The 25,045-nt window shown below is 36.7% G+C and overlaps 2 protein-coding genes across 5 annotated transcripts in view; one reads left to right on the top strand and one right to left on the bottom strand.

Moving 5' to 3' along the window:
* Positions 1-313: 313 nt before the first annotated feature.
* Positions 314-6,262, bottom strand: LOC129927357 (ubiquitin-conjugating enzyme E2 C-like). 2 transcript variants are annotated; one of them, XM_056035964.1, is made up of 7 exons: positions 6,244-6,261; positions 6,014-6,122; positions 5,097-5,124; positions 3,660-3,746; positions 2,351-2,555; positions 2,060-2,130; positions 314-442 (listed from the first exon to the last, which is right to left on the bottom strand). In XM_056035964.1, the coding sequence occupies exons 2-7, from the start codon at positions 6,064-6,066 to the stop codon at positions 368-370; spliced, it is 519 nt and encodes a 172-aa protein (XP_055891939.1). In that variant the 5' UTR covers positions 6,067-6,122; positions 6,244-6,261; the 3' UTR covers positions 314-367. The 2 variants fall into 2 exon arrangements, with proteins under 2 accessions (XP_055891939.1, XP_055891938.1); XM_056035963.1 differs by having other exon boundaries at positions 6,014-6,262.
* A 3,525-nt stretch (positions 6,263-9,787) lies between these two features.
* LOC106050406 (uncharacterized) overlaps positions 9,788-25,045 on the top strand; it is a 102,967-nt gene continuing 87,709 nt past the window's right edge. The window contains exons 1-2 of one of the 3 annotated variants that reach the window (XM_056036003.1): positions 9,788-10,022; positions 18,894-19,166. In XM_056036003.1, coding sequence (XP_055891978.1) covers positions 19,094-19,166 — 73 coding nt within the window. In that variant the 5' untranslated portion in view covers positions 9,788-10,022; positions 18,894-19,093. Of the gene's footprint in view, positions 10,236-18,893; positions 19,167-25,045 lie in introns of all 3 variants that reach the window. The other 2 variants (XM_056036001.1, XM_056036002.1) reach the window with 2 other exon arrangements.

Here is a 25,045-nt window from a genome sequence, read left to right as displayed (position 1 = left end):
GAGGAAAGTAAGATATGAAAAAAAAAACTTTTTAAAAATATTTAAAACAACTTGTTATAAAATAAGTATTAAGAAGATGCCTATAAAAAAAAACACTTCAAATATTTCACAAGAAACGTATCCACCAAACCACTAGAGCTAAGAAATCAAATCAATAGACTAGCTGACCACACAGAAACCTTTTGTTTTTAAGTGCTCTCATATTACTGAAATAAAATTCTATTTATAAAATTACACATTTTTAGTTATGGACAACAAGGAATTCCTCTCAGACTAAACACAGAGTAATAATTAACAACAAACACTAGATAAATGAGAAGTTTGTGCTAGAAATAATATATTTTGGACAAAGAGCTGCTTATTAATATCATGAAAGTTTGTTGGATTCTTCTGTACAGTGGTTTGTTTTCTTGACATCCTTGTTATATTTTTCTAGGAGGACCTGAAATGAAGTAGAAAGAGCCATAAGTCGGTATATACAATTTAGCAATTTAGTTTCTATATGTACTGTCACATTCAAATAAACAATGTCAAGGACACTAAATTGAACTTCTATGTAACAATGTTGCAAACTAAATAAAATTCGACTACCAATGTAAGAGCTTAAAGAATTTGATTCGGCAGTGTTATAAAGTGAATACAAATTATCTTTTAAACAAGCTAAATACAAACAAACAAAAAAAAAAAAGCTTATATTAATGTGTATCAATTAGTTTGAAGAAACCAAACAATGTAGCTTATTACCAATAGTTAATTAACTAATTGGTTAATTTTCTAAAATTGATTCTTGTGTTGTCGGGTATAAAAAATAATTGTGCAAAATTTCAACTTCATCCAAGATTGGGTGTCGAAGAAATAATGTGTACAAAGTTTTGGCCAGACAGACACACAAGACAGAGTGAATTGATATCAGCTTTGTAAAAACAAAGCTTACCATTTCTTTTATTCTGTATACACCAATAAGCTAACTTTTTATGCCAGTAGTTGTTGTTTTTTTTGCCATGGATGAAAATTTCTTATTTGCATTAATTTTATGGAAAATAGTTTTAACATGACTTGTTTTGCACTATCTTAAATTCTTCTATGCAATTAGCGAACTATTGCCAAATAACTAAAAATCATTTGCAAGTTTTTTGTACAAGTTGCTCTTCAGAAGATGATAACTCAGTTATTTTCTGTCAATATTGGTTATCAAGAGGAGTAAAAGGGCATGAACATAACATAATTATTGTATGAGGTCAGCCACATTAAGTGACAAAAATACAGTATGATACTGTCCCGATGTGGTCAAGATAAGATGATGTCCTTATGAAGTACTTTTGTTAGAAAACAATCAGTGATTAGATTTATGATTTATCAGAAACCATTTTTCATTCAATAGTAAAAGAAAATCAATGGACCTCATTCACCAACCGTAAACAAACAACATTTAGCCATGTGGTGCTTTATCTCTTCTATATAATTTACGATCTAATGTTTAATTTATGATGGTTGTCACGTGACTGTTTGTTTAGTTGTTTTCTCAATAAGATCATGTGACTAAATGTTGTTTGTTTACGATAGGTGAATGAGGTCCATTCTATCAAGGCCCAGTGGGTGTAAAGAAAAGTTTGAAATCTCACAGACTTGAAAAATTTTCTCATGTTCAAAACTAATGTAAGGGTACAGGGGCTTTAGTGGGTTTATTTCAGCATAACTTTTTTTTTTCTCAACAAGTACCTGGCCACTGACAGATACCACAATGTAGGCTGTCTACTCTAGCTTGTATAAAATATTAAGTAGACTTAAGGTTTGACTAAATCAGACAATACTTTTGCTAGCTAGCTGAGTTTTTAAATATTTAGTTTAAGAGTTGATAAAAGATTAAAAAAAAAAAAAGATAAAAATTATCAAAACTATATAAGGGTAAGTAGTTCACAGCCCAGTCTTTTGAGATCTTGTTTATAAGTTATTGTAATTTATTTTTTTTTTACAAAGGATTTAGTTGTTTTAAATACAAAGACTTTACTCAAAAAGGATGAGAACTAGTATAGAAGATAAAAACAAAAGGATATCAAACCTTTTTATACAATACTTGATCTTTCCATAAATCAGCAGCATTAGTGTTAAGGGGACTATCTATATTGGGTTCTGTAAAGAAACAATTAAAACAATACTATTTAAAAACCTTTTGTATATCACTTTCAGGCAGACACAAAAGCCAGATGATTGTATTTCACCCATTAACAGTATAGTTAAGTATTAAATTTATTATTGTAAACATTCATTTTTGTGTACAAAGCACATGTTCTTAATCTGAATTGTCAAAAAGAAAAGGGAGGTTGCCAGACAGAAAACTAAAGTATCTCACCTCCTAAAAGACTCTGTATAGACAACAGCACAGTACGCACATCGTAAAGCGCTGACCACTTTTCTTTTAAAATATCAAGACAAATGTTACCATGTGTGTCTACATTGGGGTGATAGCAAGGTGTCTCAAACCTTACTTTGACAGCCTCAATAGGGTACTGAGAAGGAAAGGTCAGAGAAAGTTTGTAGGAGAGACCTTCATAGACCTGTTGATTAACAAAAAAGTGTACTTTATTAAAAAAAAATTTTCTAATAATTTTGTAAAAATATAATAATAATAATTTAATACATTACAGTTTACAAACGTAATTTAGGTTCAAGGAACTATGAGATAAAATAATAATATCACAATTCGGGACAATCAATACACAAAGCAAAGTCAATTATTATCTCAATATACAACACAAGTAGATAAGTTAGACTTGTCTTCAATACTTCATGCTTTAGATTTGATTTGTCTGCGGAAGTTAATTTATGTTTCTTTTTGTCCATTTCACCAGTCTTCAGTGATAGATTTTCTTTTAGCCTCAAATGCATACAAGATCTCCAGGATTCTCTTTTGGAAGATGCCTTTTGACAGATATGCATTGTTTCATGTCAATTAAAGCAAGCTAGCACTTGATCTAGTCTTTAAAGCATTTTTGTAGGACCTCTGTTACCCCATCCACTTTTCAGCTAACAAGTTTTTTTAAGGAATTTTATGTTCTCTTTTTTTGTCAATACCTATCAGCAGATAATAAAGAAACTGGTTTACTTCCTAAATTATATACTCATAAGATAGTTCTAGATCTAATCCCAATTTTTATATTTAGACTAGGTTTATTTGATTTTGAATATTTGCAATTCAAATTCAAGAGTAATGAGTAACTTCATGAATTTCAATCTTTCTATGAATTGTAAATCGAAATCCAGACATCTAGTATGATCTTGATATAGATTTTGTCTTGAAACAACTGTACAAACATAAAAATTCAATAAAGAGATCCAAATTAAATAAGAAAACAAAAGTTTTGAAAGCACAAATCAATAAAATCAAAGTATGACTGAAGAGTAAGTTTCTAATTCTAGATTTGCATGTTTGTTTTTAAATTGTAACCATTTAGTCTAACACTAAATATATTACATCTAAAAGCAAAAATATATATAGTCTTTGCATTTTTCCATTTAAAAAAATTAAATAATAAGTTTGGATTTTTAAAAATAAAAATTAGAAGAAAAAGAAATCTAAAAAACAGTGAACAATTTGAAGATTGCTATGTCTCAAAAAAAAATATTTAAAAATTCCAATCTCTACAAACAAATATACTTACAGTTCCTTTAGCCCCTTCTATGGTACCAACCCATTTGAACATGTTGTCACCTTCAGGAAAAGCTGATATACCTGGGCTCCCTGAAATCTAAGAGACAAGAGAAACATTTTTAAATATACAACTATAATATCACATGATAACAGTGATATTTAGAACTACATGATTAAAATGTAAAACTAACTGTCTTACTTAGAAAAGTTCATGCAAAGCACCCACTATATTCCATTTTTTACTGCTTTCCACCAAGCATGATTCTTTCTGCATCTATCCAGTTTAACTCTTCATTAAGCCTCATTTCTAATACGGAGTAACTTTAATGTTACAAACGTCCCTCAGCTATCACCTTAATGACTCTCCTTCCTGCCCCCTTCTTTATTTGAACTGGTAATATTAAGGCAATCTACTTTTTTTTTCCTAGAAGAAACATCTGTAGGTGACATGCACAGAAAAAAAGTGGCCTATTAAGTACAGTGCTATCATGCCTGGTGGGAAGCGAGGTCGAGAGGCCAAGTACGCTTGAACTTAGCATGGCTACCTATGAATGGGGCTCGAGGTTCAACACCCGACTTATGCAGAGTTGTGTTTACTGAGCGCCTAAAGGCAGCACGGAAAACCTACTCCCATATATCCCCTCCCCCACACTGATCCACAAATGAGATTGGACCTTAACGCTCTGAGTATGCTATAAGCATGAAAGTAGCACTATATAAAAGCCATATCTGCCTGTAGAAAGTTTTGCCCACAGTATGTATTGAATTAGCCAAGAAATGATTTCATTTTTTTTTCAGTGATGTAGCCTGTTACACATGAATCAGACATTTATATGGCCCCAAGCCAAAAAAAAAAAAAGTTGTGCACCAATGATTTAGTGTATAAACTGATGTAACTGTAGTGCTGATGCAAAAGAGTTAACAGTGTGTGCAGTCGGCTGGCATTTGTAACACAAGTCAGCATGCTGCTTATTGGCCAACTGTGTTAAAGGACAAGGAAGAGTACTGGTATGAGTTCTAAACCCTCCATGTGTAAGCTTCTGATAAGGTCATGTGTTCGAAAGCCTTTGGGACCAGAGAGACAGTGTGTAAGAGGGGCAATTCAGTTAAGCACATCAAGACAGACCAGTACTGTGAGTCCAGTGTGAAACAGTAAGAGTCCAGGAGCATACGTAGAGTCAGTAGAGTTTAGCATGGTGGTACAGTTAAGTACAGTAAAGGATTTGTAGCCAGTGTATTGTGTTGCCAATTGTGTAGTGTTTTCTGTTTTTATTTACTTATTAAACTACCTGTACCACATTATTTTGGAACTCTCATCAAGTTCTTGAGTTATGAGTTGGTTGTTGTGTTGAGCAGTGTTTACAGAAGGCCTGATAGAGAGGATCATAACATATAGAGATACATATTTTAGTATATAATATAATATATATATTATTAAATATATTACCATTAATGTCCTCAGTTCTTTCTGGAGTCTGAAAAAAACAAAACAAATTTTAAAGATAAATAGTCATAGCATTAGTAACTAGTTCTATTCAGTTTACTAAAATCTAGGGTGGCTAATAAGTTAAAAACTAATTGAATGTGTCCACTAAATACTTTTATATATATCTACACCTTAGTCAGCTAAGCTGTGTGATAAAAAGATGCACTGTGACTCTCGCCCAGGTGCTCTTTTACATCTCTTAAGTAGCAGCCTAGATAAGTTGAATGCTCATGACAAATGATAATGTCACATTAGTCACAATATGTGGTTGTTTTATTATATAGGTTGCTTTACATTAATTACATTCACATGCTTTGGTTGTCCTTTCAGAATTGAAGATCATTACATCCTAGCCCAAACCTCCTAGAGGACAGCAAGGAACAAACCTAGGACCATCAAGAGTTCCAATGCACATATAACCACATGACCAGGCAGCTATCCTTGTAGTACATATTCACTTACAACTTGAAGGGATTAAGTTCAGCAGTTGAATTTCTGCTTGATGTTTGATGTTTGTTGTCAAAATGTGAAGGACTATGAGTATCAGTATGAGTGGTTAAAAAGTCTATTCAAGTCTAAATCTAGATTTAGTCTTTAGAGTTTTTAGTCATGTCATTCTAATTAGTCTAATAGGATTAATACTCTTTTCTAATTCTAATACCACTGACTAATAGATAATACTAATAGACTAATACTGTAATAGTTACTAATAGTTAGATCTACAATCTAGACTCTATATTGACTATATATAATACTATATAGTACTATAGTATAGTCTATAGTAGTATATAGATTAAGTTAACTAAGTCAAAGTTAAGTCATAATATTAATAAGACAATATATATATAAGTTTAATAAAGTTATTATAAGTAACTTACCTTTTCGTAACATTACTTGGATTAGATTTTGCTTCTGTTGAGTCAGTCATCATTGTTGATTTTAATTAGTGAAAATTAGATCCTGGCAGTGAGTGCTCTCTTGAAGTCTCTTCAAAAAACTCTAATTTAGTAATTAAAGTTATTAGACTTATTTATTATATTTATATTATTAAATATTATCTAAATACTAAATATCTTGTCTAGATCTAGTCAATCTAGATCTAGTAGACTGTAGTAGTAGTAGATCTAGACTCTAGATTCTAGTAAAGTAGTACTGACTACTGGGCACTGGGTGAAGACTGAAGAGTAAGAGTAGTCTAGTCACTGATTATCTGATAGTCTAGTGTCTGTGACCTGTGTCTTATGTCTAATAGAGTCTAGATCTAATCTAAAATTCTAGAAATAGTAGATATAGAGATCTAGAAGTTGAAGAAATCTAGTATTTATGGTCTATCACAGAAATCTATATATAGAGTCTACATCTAGATTCTAAGACTTCGATTATAATCTAGATCTCTTTAAAAGAAATGCTAATAATTTTCTTATTCTTAAACAACCAATCATGAAGTGATTTCCTGTCAAAATTATCCAATAATATACACCTGTCTATTCATACGTAAAAATGTTACGCGTGTCTCATAAGTAAAATCAAAATAAAAGCACAAATTTGTAAACAAAGATCAGACTACTATGAAGTATGAATAACGAAAGTATACTCAATACTGTGACTGAGCTTCGATCAGAAATGTATTTTAATATTTGAATTCAAAATGAACGTTATAAATGTTCCTTAAGCTAGTCCGTTATATAGAGTATAGGTAGTCTTTTTAAAAAAGTGTACACTAGAAAAAAGTTTTCTTGAGATAGATCTATATAGTATGTATAGACAAAAGAGTCCCCCTTTCTCCTTCAAGCCAGCAAAGGGGTCTGAGGAAGTGCTGAAAGATCCCCCCAGCGGGGGATCTGAGCCCCGGAGGGTGGGGATGCGGCGCTAAGCGGAATTCCCTCGGTCTTAAGAATGCATGCAAAAAAAAAAAATAAATGGCCTAATAATAATGGGTTGGACGAGTACGGAGTAGGCATAAATAAATAAAGTAGAGGGCAGCACTGGCCAATATTACTGACATTCAAGAAACATTGGCTATAAATTTAGCCTGTGATGGACTTGATTGACGTAAAATCATCTTCCCATTAATTAAGACCTATAATTGACAAACGAATATTCATATTTGTCCAGAAAGCTAGAGTAACACCATTATAATAGTAAAATCACTAAATTTAGAAGTCTATAAAGTAAAACAGTAATAAGGAGGAGGTCACTCACAAAGGCCGCGGAATACTCAATAGAGACCAAAAGAAAATCCGCTGCCGAGCACAGACGCAGACGGCGAAAAGAAAATCTAAATCGACCACCTGCGGACAATGGTTATGCTTGCACTGGATGTGGCAAAATATGTAGGTCACAGCTGGGGCTGCGCAGCCACGGGAAATATTGCATTCCTTGCTAATCATGGGACTCGAAGACAAACCTTGTTATTATTAATACATAAAACACTGATTCATATATATAAGCATAACTTACAAATGCAAATACACTAAGCAATAAAATACTCAGAAAGATACAAATAATAACTCACATCTTATTCCACATGCTAGGACATATTCTTACAATCCTAACCCTATATCATTATAACATGGACTGGGTTGCTTGAGTCAGCCAAGAAAACCAACAACTTTGCAGAGTTTAAGTCTCTAATTAACATGCATGACTAGATTAACGCATCGATACGCGTAGGACGCATTTATATTCTTTTTTTGAAGAAACGTCATATAAGATAAGAAAAATTCATTTTTGAAAAAGTCTTTGATGATGTCAAAACTGTTGACGCTAAACCATTCAATTGGTTTAGCGTCAAATCCCTAAAAAATCAATGCTTTAAAAAGCAGTTATATTAGCTGACCCAACATTTACAGGAGTCATCGAAGCAATGCGTAGCACAAATCCACAATGGATACTTTTGTGAAAGAATCTTGAAAACTTTTTTCATATATGAACTGCAACAGTTCAGGGCACACGTAGGCTGCAACAGTTCAGGGCACACGTAGGCTGCAACAGTTCAGGGCACACGTAGGCTGCAACAGTTCAGTGCACACGTAGGCTGCAACAGTTCAGAGCACACGTAGGCTGCAACAGTTCAGGGCACACGTAGGCTGCAACAGTTCAGGGCACACGTAGGCTGCAACAGTTCAGGGCACACGTAGGCTGCAACAGTTCAGAGCACACGTAGGCTGCAACAGTTCAGGGCACACGTAGGCTGCAACAGTTCAGGTCACACGTAGGCTGCAACAGTATTTTACAACACTTATAAAAATTTTGGAGGGATTCCTAATTAATAGCTCTTAGTGCAAACCTAGCATGTAAGATAAGATATTTTTTATTGATCCAATCAAATGGAAATTATGTTTGACTACAATTGACAACCTCGGCGTAACTAGGGGCCTACTGTGCAATAACAATATAGATGAAAATACGAACAACATTCACACACTAAACACATACACACACGCACACTCGCACCCAGCGCTTTATAAATTTGACTTCTATGTACTTCTCGATGACGACAGAGGATCTTGTAACACTCTGACCGAAAGTGGGATGAAGGAGTTTTTAAATCTTTCTGTTTTAGTCCTAATGGAAAGGAGATGACCACTTCGTTCAGATCTGATGTAACAGTGGTTTAATGGGTGCAGGTTGTCTTAAAAAATCGTGAGTGTTTTGCAAAGGTATCTTTCATGAAAAAGTTCTTCAAGAGATGGTAGCTGTGTTCGAGTGATATACGATGCTTTTTTAATTAGTCTATTTAGTCTAAGTCTTTGAGCCAGTGAAGCATTATTATACCAGCAGACGATGGCAAAGTTAATTAGACTGCTGATGGTTGCTGTATAGAAAAGTGTAATTATTGTTTTGTCGATGTTTAATTTCTGTAGCTTTCTAAGATAGAAGAGTCGTTGGTGGATTTCGGTGTAAAGGTTTTGAGAGTGTTCAGCGGATTTGTTGTTTCAATACCACCAATATACACAATTTAAGTGAAGGTTTTTCTTAAGGATGGGATCCAACAAAATAGAAAAGAAAGAACCCCAGTTTCTTGCTCGAAAAAATGTATGCTATTTCAGGTCATTTTGAATTTTGTTGACAAAGCCATGGAACCCTCCCCCCTTTCGCACAATTATTGGTAATTAATTACTTCGTTTGATATCGAATAATGGAAATAACTTCTACATTATTAATAGACATAGTTGAAAGTGAGGATTTTTTAAAGGGATTTTTTATTTATTTATTTGCTTGTTTAAACATTTGTATCTATGCCTTTATTTTACTTCATTAATACTCTAATATGGATTTTAACTACTATGCAAATACAATACATTTTATTCTTCTTTTAAAAAGGCCACATTCATAGTTTGCAAAACAACTCTTCAGCATTTATAAAGACAATAGCATTATTTAAGCAGGCGAGAAAATAATTTTAATTTTTAAAATGGCGAGAAGGAGACGTTTCAGCAAAAAAGGAAAAGGGGGAAATTAACGATTTTAAAAATCGCAACTGTCAACTTTACTCTGATTAATTTTGTGATAAGTGATAACTTGACTGACTTCGACCCTTTCTGCTCACTTCTTCCACCAATCAAACGTCGTGTGTACCCGGCCCTCGCGCGTCTGCTGGATGAACGCACGCGCAGGGCTGATTTTGTGCTCCACGGCTAATGTGCCAGCCTTCGTGTGCAGGCTCTGTGCCGCCGCCAAATGGCTTCTGCTACATACACGGATCTCTCTGTGTTTTGGTTTTAGTTCCTCTTTAAAAAAAAAAAATCACTTCTTCTCGGACAGTGTTTACATAAACACACACACATGTACTTTCACTTGGGATTATGTGAAACAGTTAGTGAGAAGGAATTAATTTTCTGGAGAACCAGAGAGGAATGGAACTGCCAACCACTTCTAAGTCTAGTTTAGTGTTTCTTTCTTAAGTGCCCACTCATAAAGGAAGAATAAAGTGTTTCTCATATGTTTCTAAATGCCGGCGCTTCTCCCTGATTGTGTGCCGACGATTTCCAGCGATTGTGTTTTAGATTCAGTGCTATTTTAAGGCAATTAAATTGTTGAAAACGTTTTTCTCAATCTAGGATTTCTAAGTTTTCAGTAATTGATAATTGTAAGCAGGTTAGGGATAATTATATAGGACCCTACATGTTATTAAATAGCATTAAAGCTACTTTTAAAAAAGCAGGTTTGGCGCATTGTTGATATCCCAATCAATCATTTACACGCGGCTATTTATAGACCATAAAAGTTTATTAGGTCACGTGGGGGTGCAAACAATTTAAAACAGTATAATTCGCTAGCTCACTTCATTAGCTTGGTTTCTCTTATTCACGCATTCATCAGCCCATATATCAAATTATTAGATCCCAATTTAAAATCCACACACACACACACACACACACACATACACTTTTACTATTATTTTGCATTATTGTATTATCCTACCACAAAAATTAGAAGAAAAAAAAATACAGGTATACATACAACGCAAAGAAATAATTAGATCTATTCTACTTTGCTATTATAAAGTAGTAACAGAGGTGGACTGGGTTTCTAATTGCCATATTACTTGATCAGGGTCAGCCTTAGGCATAGGCAAACTAGGCAGCCGTATAGGACCTCCGATTGGTGTGGGGACTCCATTTATAGATGATTTATAGGAATATTTTCACACTAACGCTATATGTCTATAAGAAATATTGTCGCTAAGTGTGTATAAGGAATTGAAGCCTACAAGAAGCAAGGTTTAAATGTATGTTATAGGCTTATACATTATTTCGAAGTATGCGTTAAGCTAGTAGGCAGGTCTATTACACTGTAGATTTTTAAAAAATAACATTTTTTAAAAGGTAAGACTACCGCCAATCACAACGTTCTGAGGGTCCATTTTTATAAGAGAACGAGCCGACCCGCAGCGTAGTAAACGCCGCTATATATAGTGACGGGTGAACACTTCCTGAAAGACACATTTGTCCAAATGGGGTGGTTGTTTAGATGACGTAGAAAATTATATATACAGAGAAATTACTTCTTCTCCCCCCTTCCCCTCTTTTTTTTTTTCGAGTCGCGCTCTCTGTCGCCGCAAAAGATATGTGGGGTAACTCTAGTCCGACTAGCAGAAATAAAAGACTTATCTTTCCATGACTTTTTTTCGGCGTACCCGCGTCTTGTCCCGCATGGTTGGGACGTAGAGAATAATATATACAGATATTTGCAACCGTTTCTAGCGGGTGATTCAGCTGCGGCCTGTCCGGATTATTGAATACTAGCCCACGGGCTATTTGCCTAAATGTCCATAAAGTAAGTCCGCCCCGGCGTAACAGAGGTGCCCTCGGAAGCATTATAAAGGTCATCTCAGGCGCCATTTTGCCCTCACTGGCATAGAGGAAAGCATGTGGCAGCAGATGGCCTCTGAAAGAAACGGCTCAGGAGCTCTTACGAAGGTTGAGAGACACCCATTTTAGACCCAAAGAAAAACCCTTACCGAAGACAGGAGCAGAAGAGGAAAAGAAAAAAAAACTCAAATAGAACCCGGGGGGGGGGACAACTGCTTTGCATCCAATGTTGCAAAATATGCAGATCATGACTAGGTCTGCGTAGTTCAATGTAACACTGCACTCAACCTTGGTCTTCGAGATCGAAGACCTACTCAATACTTAACATAACAGACTCGTTCTTTTTTTGTTGTTGTTGTTGGATGATAAAGGTTGTACTGTGGCGTAGTACACTTTTTGAGGGGTGGTGGAGGTTGGGGGGCCCACTATTTGATGGGGTGAAGTCTATTGTCTATTCTATTTGCTACGGCATCAGGGTCGCTTAGGAGTTATGTTACAATGGAGGATGGAGCCTGGTGTTTGGATAACTAGGCAGGTAATTAATAGGCATATATATATAGCCTATATATATATATATAATATTAACTCTTTCTATCCGTAATTATTTTTCCACATTTTGAAGGAATTCTTCATTTTGCTCATTACTGTTTTCACTACCCTGTTATGATTGGGCTTCAATAGCTTTGTTGTTTGTTATCGGAAAATGTTTTATTTGGTCTAGAATTATAGGGGAATGCATGCTCTTTTTATATAATGGACCTCATTCACCAATCGTAAACAAACAACATTTAGCCACGTGGCGCTCTATATCTTCTATATAATTTACGATTTCATGTTTAATTCATGATGGTTGTCACGTGACAGTTTTTTTCCATTGTTTTATCAATAAGATCACATCAAGTTTAAAAAAGTAAACATAAATTTAATTTAATGAGGTAAAAATCAACTAGGGTATCGTCGATTAGGAGAGAAAGAGTTAAATTAGTTAAATTAATTAAATAGGTATATACATATTAAATTGCGGCACGTTGTATGAGTTATTTCTGTTTACAACTGTCTCTTATCTTCTTATCTTATATAAAACAGACGTTACTTCAAATAAGGAAGATGATTACGTCCTAAGCGTCATGCATTTAGTCATGCATATTAACCAATGACCTAAGCTCCGCCAAGTCACTGGTTTTCCTGGCTAGCTCAGGCAACCCATTTCATGCTCTAAAGGCACTAGGGAAGAAGGAGCTTTTCTACAAATTTGTCCTAGCATATGGAACGAGGAATATGCCTTTATCTTTGTGTCTTTCTGAGTATTTTATTAAATTTTATTTGTGTATTTGAAGATTATGGTTCAGTGTTTTATGTCTCTCTGGGTATTTTCACAGTGGGCCCCTTCTGCTTTTCGAGGTGGATCTTCTTTAATTGGGAATTCGGAGTGCCCCATAGGTGATAGATTCACAAGATAGAAATAAATAATCTTCCTATTTTTTAACAGACATAAGAAACAAGTATAATAATAATTTCCAGCCTTGTGCCGCTGGCCACAAAAATGGCTATCACAGAATATCCAAGACCACGACCATTATTACGTGAGGTCTCAAAATATTACAATATCTCGACAACACTCAAGAACTTTCGTAAAGAAGGATCGTATTATTAGATTAATAATTTTTTTATTTTCATTATGTATTATGAGATTTTTTTTTTAGGATACTTCAGCTTTTTAGCTTTTGACTTCAGTTGAGCTGTTTTCATCCTAGGAATCCTTGGGTTTTTGCCTCTTTTCTTTGCATCTTAATATATATCTCATGCATTATGAGGTTTGTATTATATTCAAAATTTTAAATTATGTGCATATTAGATTTTTAAAGTTGATAAATTTTCTATATATTTATTATGTACTTATAAACGGTACACATGGCATGTAGAATAAATAATTTACAATGATGATAAAATATAATTTATTCATTCGACACATGAAAAACCTTCAAATACTTGTTTTTAAGCTTGTAAGATTTTTAAAAAATGCACTTTAAATACACGGACTAGTGTGTCAATAGCAAAATATAAAGCGGTTATTTTTAGATCATTTAATTCTTTTTTGTCCTCCCTTTCATCATTTTTGTTTAAAAAAAGAAACTCCTAGTGGATTACCTCCCCTATTTCTTCTGAAAGGAAAAAAAAAAACCTGACTATTAAAATTTAAAAAAAAAAACAACTACGCGCTACACGGACACACCCGAGGAACAAGCCGAGTCTTGTATTCAGGCGGCCGAAAGAAAGAGAAAGACGATGAGCTAAGGGAGAGGAGAATAGGGGGAGATTTCGGGAAGGGGTGGGCATCTATTCGTGGTAGTGGCGACAGCTCGTTAAGCCGGCCGAGAGAAGAAAAAAAAAAAGAATCTTGTTAAGCTTTTCGTGTGAGAGTCCGTTGATTGGTTTCTTTTGCGAAAGTTAGTCCTTTGAATATAAACCGGTTTTACTATCATTCAGGATGGCTGCCTGGTCGTGCGGTTTTGCGCGCTGGACTGTCGTTCGGATGTATCGATGGTCTCATGGGCGTAGCCAGGATTTTTTTTCGGGGGGGGGGGGGGTTTGATGGGATTTCCCCCCCCCCCGCCCCCCCCCCCCCCCGCCGCGAAAAAAATATATTTATATGTGTGTATGTGTGTGTGTATCATGGGCGTAGCCAGGATTTTTTTTCGGGGGGGGTTTTGGGGAGGTGAATTTTTTTCTCCCCCCCCCTCCCGACCCCCCCCCCCCGCGAAAAAAAAATTATATGTATTTATGTGTGTGTGTGTGTGTGTGTGTGTACATAATCTTTATTACATCCTGACCCTTCATTCTTTCGGAAGACGTTTATTGTGCCCTAGAATATAATAGGTTCTTCCATGAGTTAGTGAAAAAATTGTAGATTCCCCGACATTACTAGCAAAGGGGTCTGGAGGAGCGCTAGGATCTCCCCCAGCGCGGGGCGAAGCCCCGCCGCCAAGCACTATTTCTGATATTGAAAACCAACAAAATGCATATTCTGAGGTATCTACAGTGCATTTTCCTGCTATTAAAAAGTTCTATTTCAAAAACCTAATGTGCTATTCTTACTGACTTAGACCCTCTCTCGTCGTTCGGCGCATTTGCCATCAAGCTGTTTCCATAAAATTGTGGACTCCCCGCCATTACTAGCAAAGGGGTCTGGGAGAGCGCCAGGAGCTCCCTAGCGCGGGGCGAAGCCCCGCCGCCAAGCACTATTTCTGGTATTGAAAGCCAACAAAATGCATATTCTGAGGTATCTACAGTCCATTTTAATGCTATTAAAAAGTTTTATTTCAAAAACCTAATGTGCTATTCTTACTGATTTAGACCCTCCCACGCCGTTCGGAGCATTTGACGTCAAGCAGTCTGTCACTGGTAATGTCTGAAGCCTCTTCCCACCTACCATGAGGACCTCCATGAATGAGTGGCGTCAAGTTGTACTAGGATATCATTGCAACTCTTCTTATGCGTAATTCATTTTGTCGGAGAACATGTCCCGCAAACCTCATGCGTCGTTCTCTCACAATCTTACTAAGGGGTCGACTCCCAGTTCGGCATAGGATTTCCTTGATTTAGATCCGATCTCTATAACTGACTCCTGAAATCTGTCTAAGCCATCTTTGTTGAGCTATATTTAGTGTTTTTCGATTTCGGTAGATGCCTATTCACTGCAGTTTATTAATGGAGCCCTGCCACTGGTAAAAATGTGTAACCTCTCTTGAATACGCTCTGGAATTAAGTGACTGTAGTTTGCTTTAGATTTTATATCGAAAAGAGAAGTTTTATCGTCAAAATCTTCTGTTGGGGGTTTTCCACATCAAAATGCTCTGTAGGGGGATCTTAGACTCAAAACCATCTGGAGGGGTTTTAAACTTTAAAAAAAAAGCCACCTGTAGAAGAAACTCAAAACCCCCGATTGGATTGGCTACGCTCAAATAATTTTAGTGTGTAATTTGCTTTTTTTTTATATTGAAGATGTATTTTTAGCACCAAACCCCTCTGAATTGGGGTTTAAACTCAAAACCCCTTTCGGCAACGCTCATAGCATTTTGAGTGCGTAATTTTTTTTTTTTTCTTACACTGAAGATGGCGGGGGGTTTAAACTCAAAACCCATTTGACTACGCTCATAGATTTTAGAGTGAGTACTTTTCTTTTATTTATATTGAAGAGGTACTTTTTAGCTTCAAACTCCACTGGAGGGGAGTTTAAACTCAAAACCCCATAGACTACACTCATAACATTTTTAGTGTATAAAATTTGCTTTTTTTTTATTATTAAAAAGAGGTATTTTTTACCTTCAAATCCCACTGAAGTGGGGTTTAAACTCAAAACTGAGTCAAAAACCCATTTAGCTACGCTCATAACATTTTGAGTGCGTAATTAGCTTTTTTTTATATTAAAGAGGGGGTTTATCGTAAATTTTAGACGGGGTTTTAAAATCAAAATCTTCCTTAACTGTGCTCTTGGAATTAGGGGATTTTCGTTTGCATTTTTTTTTTGTTTTGTTTTATAGAAGAGGGGGAGTTAATTGCAAAAACCCAAGGTAGGGGGTTTAAAACTCAAAACCCCTGGTAGGGGGTTTTAAACTCAAAACCCCAAGTACGGTTTTTTAAACTCGAACCGCTCTGGTAGGGGTTTTAAACTCGAACCCCCCTGGTAGGGGTTTTTAAACTCGAACCCCCCTGGTAGGGGTTTTTAAATTCGAACATCCCTGGTAGGGGGTTTTAAACTCAAAACCCCTTTGGTTGTGCTAGGGCCAGTGATGGTTTAGTATTAAAATCTCACCTAAAATAAACAAAATCAAAGCAAAAAATCAGTCACTAAATTCCGACTCCCCCCCCCAAGGGGGGGGGATTTCATTTCGGGGGGGGTTTGAACCCCAAGAACCCCCCCCTGGCTACGCCCATGGTGTGTATATATAATCTTTATTACATTCTGACCCATCATTCTTTCGGAAGACGCGAATAGGTTCTTCCTGGAGTTAGTGGGAAAATTGTAGACTCCCCGCCATTGCTAGCAAGGGAGTCTGGGGGAGTGCTAGGAGCTCCCCCAGCGCGGGGCGAAGCCCCGCCGCCAAGCACTATTTCTGATATTGAAAGCCAATAAAATGCATATTCTGAGGTATCTACAGTGCATTTTCCTGCTATTAAAAAATTAAATTTAAAAAATCTAATGTGCTATTCTTACTGACTTAGACCCTCCCGCGTCGTTCGGCGCATTTGCCGTCAAGCTGTTTCCACAAAACTCTGTCACTGGTAATGTCTGAAGCCTCTTCCTACCTGCTCTGAGGACCTCCATGAATGTGTGGCGCCAAGTTGTACTAGGATGTCATCGCAACTCTTCTTATGCCTAATTCATTTTGTCGGAGAACATGTCCCGCAAACCTCACGCGACGCTCTGTCACAATCTTACTAAGGGGTCGACTCCCAGTTCGGCATATGATTTCCTTGATTTACACCCGATCTCTATAAGTGACTCCTAAAATCTGTCTTAGCCATCTTTGTTAAGCCTTATTTAGTGTTTTTCAAACTATTCACTGCACTTTATTAATTGAGCCCCGCCACTTGTAGAAATGTGTAACCTCTCTTGAATACGCTCTTGGAATTAAGTGACTGTAGTTTGCTTTAGATTTTATATCGAAAAGTGAAGTTTTATCGTCAAAATCATCTGTTGAGGGTTTTAAACTAAAAATCTCTGGAGTTATGTGTTGTTTTTTTTAATTCAAAACCCCATTTAGCCACGGTCATAGAATTTAGTAACTGTAGTTTGCTTTAGAATAATATTGAAGATAGAGGTTTTCCACCTCAAAACGCCCTGCAGGGGGATTTTAAACTCAAAACCATCTGGAGGGGTCTTAAACTTTAAAAAAAAGCCATCTGTAGGAGAGGGATTTAAACTCAAAACCCCCAATGGTCTTGGATACTCTCAAATAATTTTAGTGTGTAATTTGTTGTTTTTTTTTATATTGAAGAGGTATTTTTTTAGCATCAAACCACTCTGAAGGGGGGTTTAAACTCAAAACTCCTTTTGGCAACGCTCATAGAATTTTGAGTGCGTAATTTGCTTTTTTTCTTACTTTGAAGGTGTATTTTTTAGCTTCGCACCCCGCTTGCGTGGGGTTTAAACTCAAAACCACTTTGGCTACGCTCATAGATTTCTAAGTGTGTAATTTTATTTTTTATATTGAAGAGCTATTTTTTAGCTTCAAACTTCACTGGAGGGGAGTTTAAACTCAAAACCCCTTTGAATACACTCATAATTTGCTTTGTTTTTAATATTTAAGAGGTATTTTTTACCTTCAAACCCCACTGAAGGGGGGTTTAAACTCAAAACTGACTCAAAACCCATTTAGCTACGGTCATAACATTTTGAGTGCATAATTTGCTTTTTTTTTCATACTGAAGAGGTATTTTAGCTTCAAACCCCGCTGAAGGGGGGTTTAAATTCAAAACTGAGTCAAAACCCATTTAGCTACGCTCATAACATTTTCAGTGGGTAATTTGCGTTTTCTGAAGAGGTATTTTTTAGCTTCAAACCCTACTGAAGAGGGGTCGGGGAGTTAACTCAAAACCCCTTTGGCTACGCTCATAGAATTTTGAGTGTGTAATTTTCTTTTTTTATATCGAAGAGGGGGTTTATCGGAAATTTTGGAAGGGGTTTAAAAATCAAAATCTTCCTTAACTGTGCTCGTGAAATTTGGGTGATTGTCGTTTGCATTTTTTGTGTGTGTTATAGAAGAGGGGAATTTAACTGCGAATCCCCCTGGTAGGGGTTTTAAACTCAAAAACCCCTGGTAGGGGGTTTTAAACTCAAAACCTCCTTTGCTGTGTTGGGGCAAGTGATAGTTTAGTATTAAAATCTCACCTAAAATAAACAAAATCAAAGCAAAAAATCAGTCACTAAATTCCGATCCCCCCCTGCGGGGGGGGGGGGGATTTAATTTCGGGGGGGGGGGGGTTTAACCCCAAGAACCCCCCCCCCTGGCTACGCCCATGTAATTCATGGTCTAGGGTTCAAATCCTGCCCGCTCCCATCCCCCGTCGTCCTGCGGGAGGTTTGGACTAGGAAATAAACTATCTTCAACTCTGAAGGAACATCCGAAACATGTAAAACATTTTACAAACAAACAAAAACATTCTAGATTCTTTCCGCTCGAGTTCCATGCTTGAATAGGCCTATATCTACAGTTTAACATTTTTTATTAAATTCCTCAATTAAAATAATTACAACACCTTAATATTGGGAAGCATCATCCCTTAACTGAGTAGTGCAGACGCAGTAATTAAATATTACCAGGTGTTACATAATCGGCATCCAATAATATTTCAGAAAAATACTAAAATAAGTATTGTTTTACTTTTGGAAGCAAATGTTATGCCTAATAATAATTTCACTTCGTTTCAAATGTACTAGAAATATCGATTTGTGTTAAAAGAATTGTAAAACATTGGATTAGACCATTTATATTGGTGTGAAAATGTTAAGGCGTTTCTATAATTTGGTGTCGGAAGTAACGCCCAATGGACCATGTAACAAGGATCTAATTCATATACGCTTCTAAATCTCATCCTGGTGACCTTGTGTCCCTGGGGAGGACACGTTCAAGCTACAACATGCTGAGAACCCTTGCAGTTAGTTGGCTGTGGATGGCGTCCATGTGTCTCGGGCAGTCTAAACTTTATGGAGGTAAATATTTCAGATGTTGTGTTTTGTTACTCCCCCCTCCCCCCTCCCTCAATAAAAAGCTTAATATTAACTCGTCAGGGGCGGATTTGTAAGTGCGTGGCGTGGGTACATTGAGCTATATTTTTAAGGGACACATCGTCAAAACTTTAGTCAAAGGGAAAAGAAGTAGTCGCTGAAAAAAAAGGACGGCGGCTTAGAGTCTCAATGATGTTTTTTTTCGGAGATGTGGTCCTTGTCAGAACTAAATGTGAGCCCCCCGGACCGAAAGAGTTTGGTCACTTGTAATCAACGTAAGGTAGTTGAGCTTATCGTGAAACTGCAATATCTTGTGGGAAATGGTGTCTTCGGCCGCACTGTTCCTTCTCACTGGACGGGCGCAGCTCAATGCAACGCCAAGACTTAGCGGATCATACTCATCAGCGGCAGCACTGCTACGACTCAGTGAGCCACACAACTCTTCGCTAGTTTGATCATGCAAAGGTTGTCGAACAAAGTGCACAGGCACACGCAGCGCGCACAAACTCACACACAAACACACACGTCTAGTCGGTACAATCTTGATTTCTAATTAAGATCATTACTGTAGCATGACTACAATGGCCGTCATAGTCCAGTGAGTTCAACGCTTGGAACCGATGGATTGAATCCTGCGCAGGTATAGATTTAAAAAAATTAATAGTGAGCTTGGACCAATAATCCTCCACAAAATCACATTTCATAAACGTAATTGAGTGATATGGCTGTAAAATGGGTAGACCATACATTTTAGACAAGAACATTAAGAAAAGAAAAAAAAATATCTATAATACTTACAATTTGTACCAGACAGAGAGACATACAGAGACGGAGTGTGTTTCGTACAGCTTTGTAATAATAGTCGAGTTTGAAAGTCCTTTGTAACAATAGTTTCATAACAGTTTCACTTTAGAAATCTAAACTGGTTTCTTTAGTTTTTATGACAAAATAAATTAATTTGAATTTCATTGTACATTGTTACAGATTTTTAAGAAAATATACTTTCAACAATGTCTGTTAAAACCGTGAAATAGAAATGACAATAATGCAATTATTTAATTTTTTTTTCTTTTTAACCACTAATTTCAAACATATAAATTATACACAGAAAAGATTTAATACAAGAAAATATGTATCACATGCAGTAGCGGCCTTATGGGGTGGCAAGTGTGGCAACCACCCAGGCACCGCGCCTTAAGGGGGCCCCGCGATATGAGATTCCCTTGTCACCGTCAGGTTCGATAACCAGATCAGTTCTTATAAACTAGGACTTGCTGCTCTTTATTTCCTGGCATCTATATGATACCAATTACCTTGTAAGCTCTTAACACGACATTTGTGGTTTTGAAATACTGTTCAGTTTCGATTAAGACATCATCTTATGACCTGTACTTTCTAAGCGGCTATCACTGCTTAACAATTTACCTTGGCATAAAAAAACTGACAAAAAAAAAAGCACATTTCGTGGGAGAACAGAGAAACTTTATTCGTGGAACAACCGCCAATTTTTAGGCTTGGTTGAGATGCTTGACAAAATCGACCTAACCATGTATGAACTTGACGAATTAAAACGGCGATGCTCACGACCAGTACCTCGGATATAGGTTTCAAAACGAGTCTATGGCATATTTTCTTGTCATCTTCGATTGCACAACTGATGTTAGCCACAAAGAGCAGATGTCTTTTACAGAGCGTTTTGTGGCTTTATCAGATCCAGAAGTTAAGGTGGAGAACATTTCGAGTTTATGTAGTTTAAAGGCCAACAGAACAGTACTTACGTAACAAAAAAGGCCTTCAGTGTTAGCGGCGGACGATACCTTTAGCCTGACATGGTACGGTATATCTAGTCTACCCTTACAGCGCAGGGCCCCGCATTTGACATTCGCCCAGGGCCCCGCGCACTGCTAAGGCCGCCTCTGATCACATGCATGTGTTCATTGGTCATGGAATGTGAAGCGGCTAAAAGTACCATTCACCGCCCCTTCTATTTCCCATCTATTTGGTTACTTGATGAACTGACAGTAGCCGAAACTTCATCAATTGTTGAATATGTTTACGTTACGTTGCGTTTATTTTATTTAAGTTAACATTGTACAGATGTGACAGGTCTTGGTTTTCATTGCAATCAAATCCTTCCAAGTCATAATATGAGCAATTTTAACAAATGATTCTTTAGTGACAGGTGTCGAAATCGGCCCAGGCATTTCCATATAATCCGGCCCACCAATAGTATATCATATGACGGACATGCACTTCTAGGCCTACCTGTCCTCTACGTACTTATGTTAAGTGTGATTATGTATCGATAGCTGTAATCTTGTTCTGTGTCTCTATAAGAACTATTTGGTCTTATGTTGCTGTTTAATCGCATAGTGCATAGGCACTAGAAGGATAAAGCCTGCTTGTAGCACTGTCTTCCATGTAGGCTATGACAGTATTTTGAAAAATGTTAGACTAAATTAGTATTACACTGTGAGGTCTGTACAAGATTTTTGTTTACAATGCCTCTATTCCAGTCAGAACTTCATGGAGGAACCTGGGTGGGTGGAAGCTGGGTGGATACGAATGTCAAAAACGGTTTTAAGGATTGTCCTATAAACTTTATAGTTGAAGTATATTGTTGGGAAAAAAAATTAAGCTCATAATGTCGTAATCAGAGAATATTATAAAACCTAAAATATAGTGGTATCCATGCGGCACTTTCAGTGTCCCTACTGGCCCATTTTGGGTACCGACCCACGGGCATTTGTTCGAATGTCCATACTGGCCAGTCAGCCCCTGTTTAGAAAATTATGTTGTTGTTGTTTTTTTAATGCTTTTTTTTTCGTTTTTAATAAGCGTCATGTGTGAATAAATATTGAGTAAGACATTTAAGTATCTCGTTCTCTTTTAGTTTGTTTCCAGTGCTCATGAGACATAGACAGTGTAGAGATGACTGTGGATTGATACAATTCTATTCACAATTTCTTTCATGTTGAAAACTCGTTTCACACTTTCCATTTGGTGAATATTAAAACAACTTACACAAATCGTTCAGGCGTTATGATGCAATGATAACCACTTTTGTCATCCAAAGGGATGAGTGCTTCTCACTGCGGTTTTGTGATTCCTCATGTGGCCGTTGAGTATACTATGGGATGCAGTGGATTTGGCGATTCCCAAGTCGTTTTCATTATCGATATTTCCGTTTCGGTAAACTGTACAGCCAAGGTTGGCAAATCTGTCCATTATCCAAGTTGGCTTTTTCTGGAGATGGCAATTATAAGACATAAGTCTTTTTCATTTGTATTTATAGTGATGCCGAAGTCTGTACATAATCTTGAATTGTTACCAACGATGCTTTGCGGATCATTTTAGGAGCAGGCATTAAGTCACAGTCGTCAGCAAAAAATAGGCCCCCAATTGTTGCTGATTTCGTTTTTGATTTCGCTTTTAGCCGCCTAGGGCTGTATAGGCCACTATTAAATCGATACGTTATGTTTATTCTATCTCTGAATGCATCGATCAGAACACGATACGGGCAGCGTGGGTGCTAGGACACAACTCTATGTTGTCCAATTTAATACTGCAAAAGTTTCATACGGTTAACCGTTCTTCTGAGCACGAGCCATCGTGAAAGAGTCTCACCACATCCATAATTGGGCATGATGTCCCAGAGTCCTTCTCTTCTAACAGAATCAAAGTCAAAGGCTTTTCTTATGTCCACACATTTTGAGAAGAGTTCCGCATTTTTCCTGAAGCTGCCTTACCGCAAAGATCATGTCAATGGTTCTACATTTTAAATATTATATTGAGCACATGAACTGAAAATATATTCATTTTCTGGCATTGTCAGGATCGAAAGTTCATTTTGTCGCTCATAGAATGCCGAAGATGTCCTTCAACAACGCAGTCTTCATCGAACACCATACCACCACTGTAGAAGAGAAACTACTGGGCAGCTCATATCATGTATTGGCCTAGTCATCTGAACGCTCCAACAAAATAACGCAAAAGAAAGCCACCTTAACAGTGTCACCTGGGATATGTTCTAGAATCTAGAGCTAACAATGTCTCTATTTTCTCCGTATTCCAGTTTTAGTAAAGAATTACCCGTTCAGGCATTGTGATCTATAGGGCAGATGATGTAAAGGTCATGTCTCTTAACGAGGGTGTCATGTGGCCAGCACAAAGACCAACTGCCTTTACTTTTCCCCAGCTAATGTCAGGTACCCATCAGAGCTGGCTGGACCAAGAGGCGCCCAAAAGATCCCGAAATTAAAAATCCCAGTCTAAACAAGGGTTCGAACCTGGGATTCTGGTTCTGAAGTCAAGCGCTTTATCGCTCAGCCTCCGCGCCTCTTTTTCCAGTTTTGTTACAATTTTTTATTGAATTACGTGAACGATGAATCTAAATATGAACATTGCCCCCCCCCCTTCCACACACAAACACAAACAACACTCACACACTTCTCTAAAGAAAAAGAAAATGATTAAAGGTTCTGCATTGATTCACTCCCTCCCTAGAGAAAAAAGAACAACAATGTAATCGAAATCATACTAAAAATTCCGAATCGGCAATCATTAGCATAATGAGGAAGGTTAAACGTGCCTTGCACGAGGAGCGCGCGTTCTGTTTAGTGGCATTTCGGGCGTGTTCCCACAATTCCTCAAAATTATATGCCAGACATCTAGGGTCCACTGTCTGACTCAGCATTAAACCAGCTCGAAGCCCTACTCCTTCATTCAGTATTACGCGATAAAAAACAACATTATTTAGGGTTTAAAAATCAAAGACGCTTGTATATTCTAATCATTAGGCCAGAAAAAAGTGTAAAACAAACAACAAAAAAGCTTATTGGAGATTTCCATACATGGCGGAAAAACTATAAATAGCTCGCTTTTTGGTGTATCCGGTGTACAAGTGAAGTGTTGATGAGTTTTTTTTTTTCCTAAAGGGGAAAAGACGCTATTAGTTTTGTGTGGTCTGTCTGTCCGTCCGTCCTCCCTTCCGTCCCATTCTCCATTCTTCTCTGTCATTTGTCTTTGATAGAATTTCATTCTGATATTCTTTCAGAAAATATTGAAACCTGCCTTTTTACCTGCCTGTTTGGACTACTTCTAATAGAATTTCATTCTGATATTCTTTTCTGAAAATATTCAAACCTGCCTTTTTATCTGCCTGGTTGGACCCCTTCGGGAACCAATTTTGACTTGTGTTTCCACACTGTTATGAAAATTATATTCTGTATCGGTTGTCGTTCTTATGTTTACATGTGCTTGTAACTCGTCCGTAAGAATGTGTTCACGAAATGTGTGTTGTGTAGTCATTCAGTGTATTAAAGCCATACTATACAGACATGGTTTTTGACTCTCTTATCTTTATGTTCATAACAATTTAATTTTTGTAACCTTGTTTAAAAAATGTGTAAGATAATTTGTGTGCATTTGTAGCACTGCAGAATCAAATCTTCTAATTTCGTCCGTTTGTAGCACTATATAATTTTAATAAGGAGGAATCAGTAGACGCCACTCAATCAATTTAAAACTAATTAAAAAAAAACAACATAAAGGCAACTAACTAGCGGCAATAAAGATAAATTGATACCACGATCACCTGTCAAGCATTAAGATATTCTAAAAATTATAGCTCAGTTTTTTTTTATTTAGTTGGCAACAGTGAAGCGTCCTTGACATTGTTTAGCTGAACTTGAAAATCTCCAATAAATTACAGACGTTCTATCAAAAGAGAAGATAATTACGTCCTGCGTGAATCTATGTGTTAATACTGTCGTACATGTCAGTAAGAGGCTTAAACTCAGCTAAGTCATTGGTTTAGGCAACTCCTTCCATGTTTGAAGAAAGGAGCACTTGTAAGAATTTGT

Source organism: Biomphalaria glabrata, chromosome 7 (genome assembly GCF_947242115.1).
Source record: "Biomphalaria glabrata chromosome 7, xgBioGlab47.1, whole genome shotgun sequence".
NCBI lineage: Eukaryota > Metazoa > Mollusca > Gastropoda > Planorbidae > Biomphalaria > Biomphalaria glabrata.
This window is presented reverse-complemented; position numbering and strand designations above follow the sequence as displayed.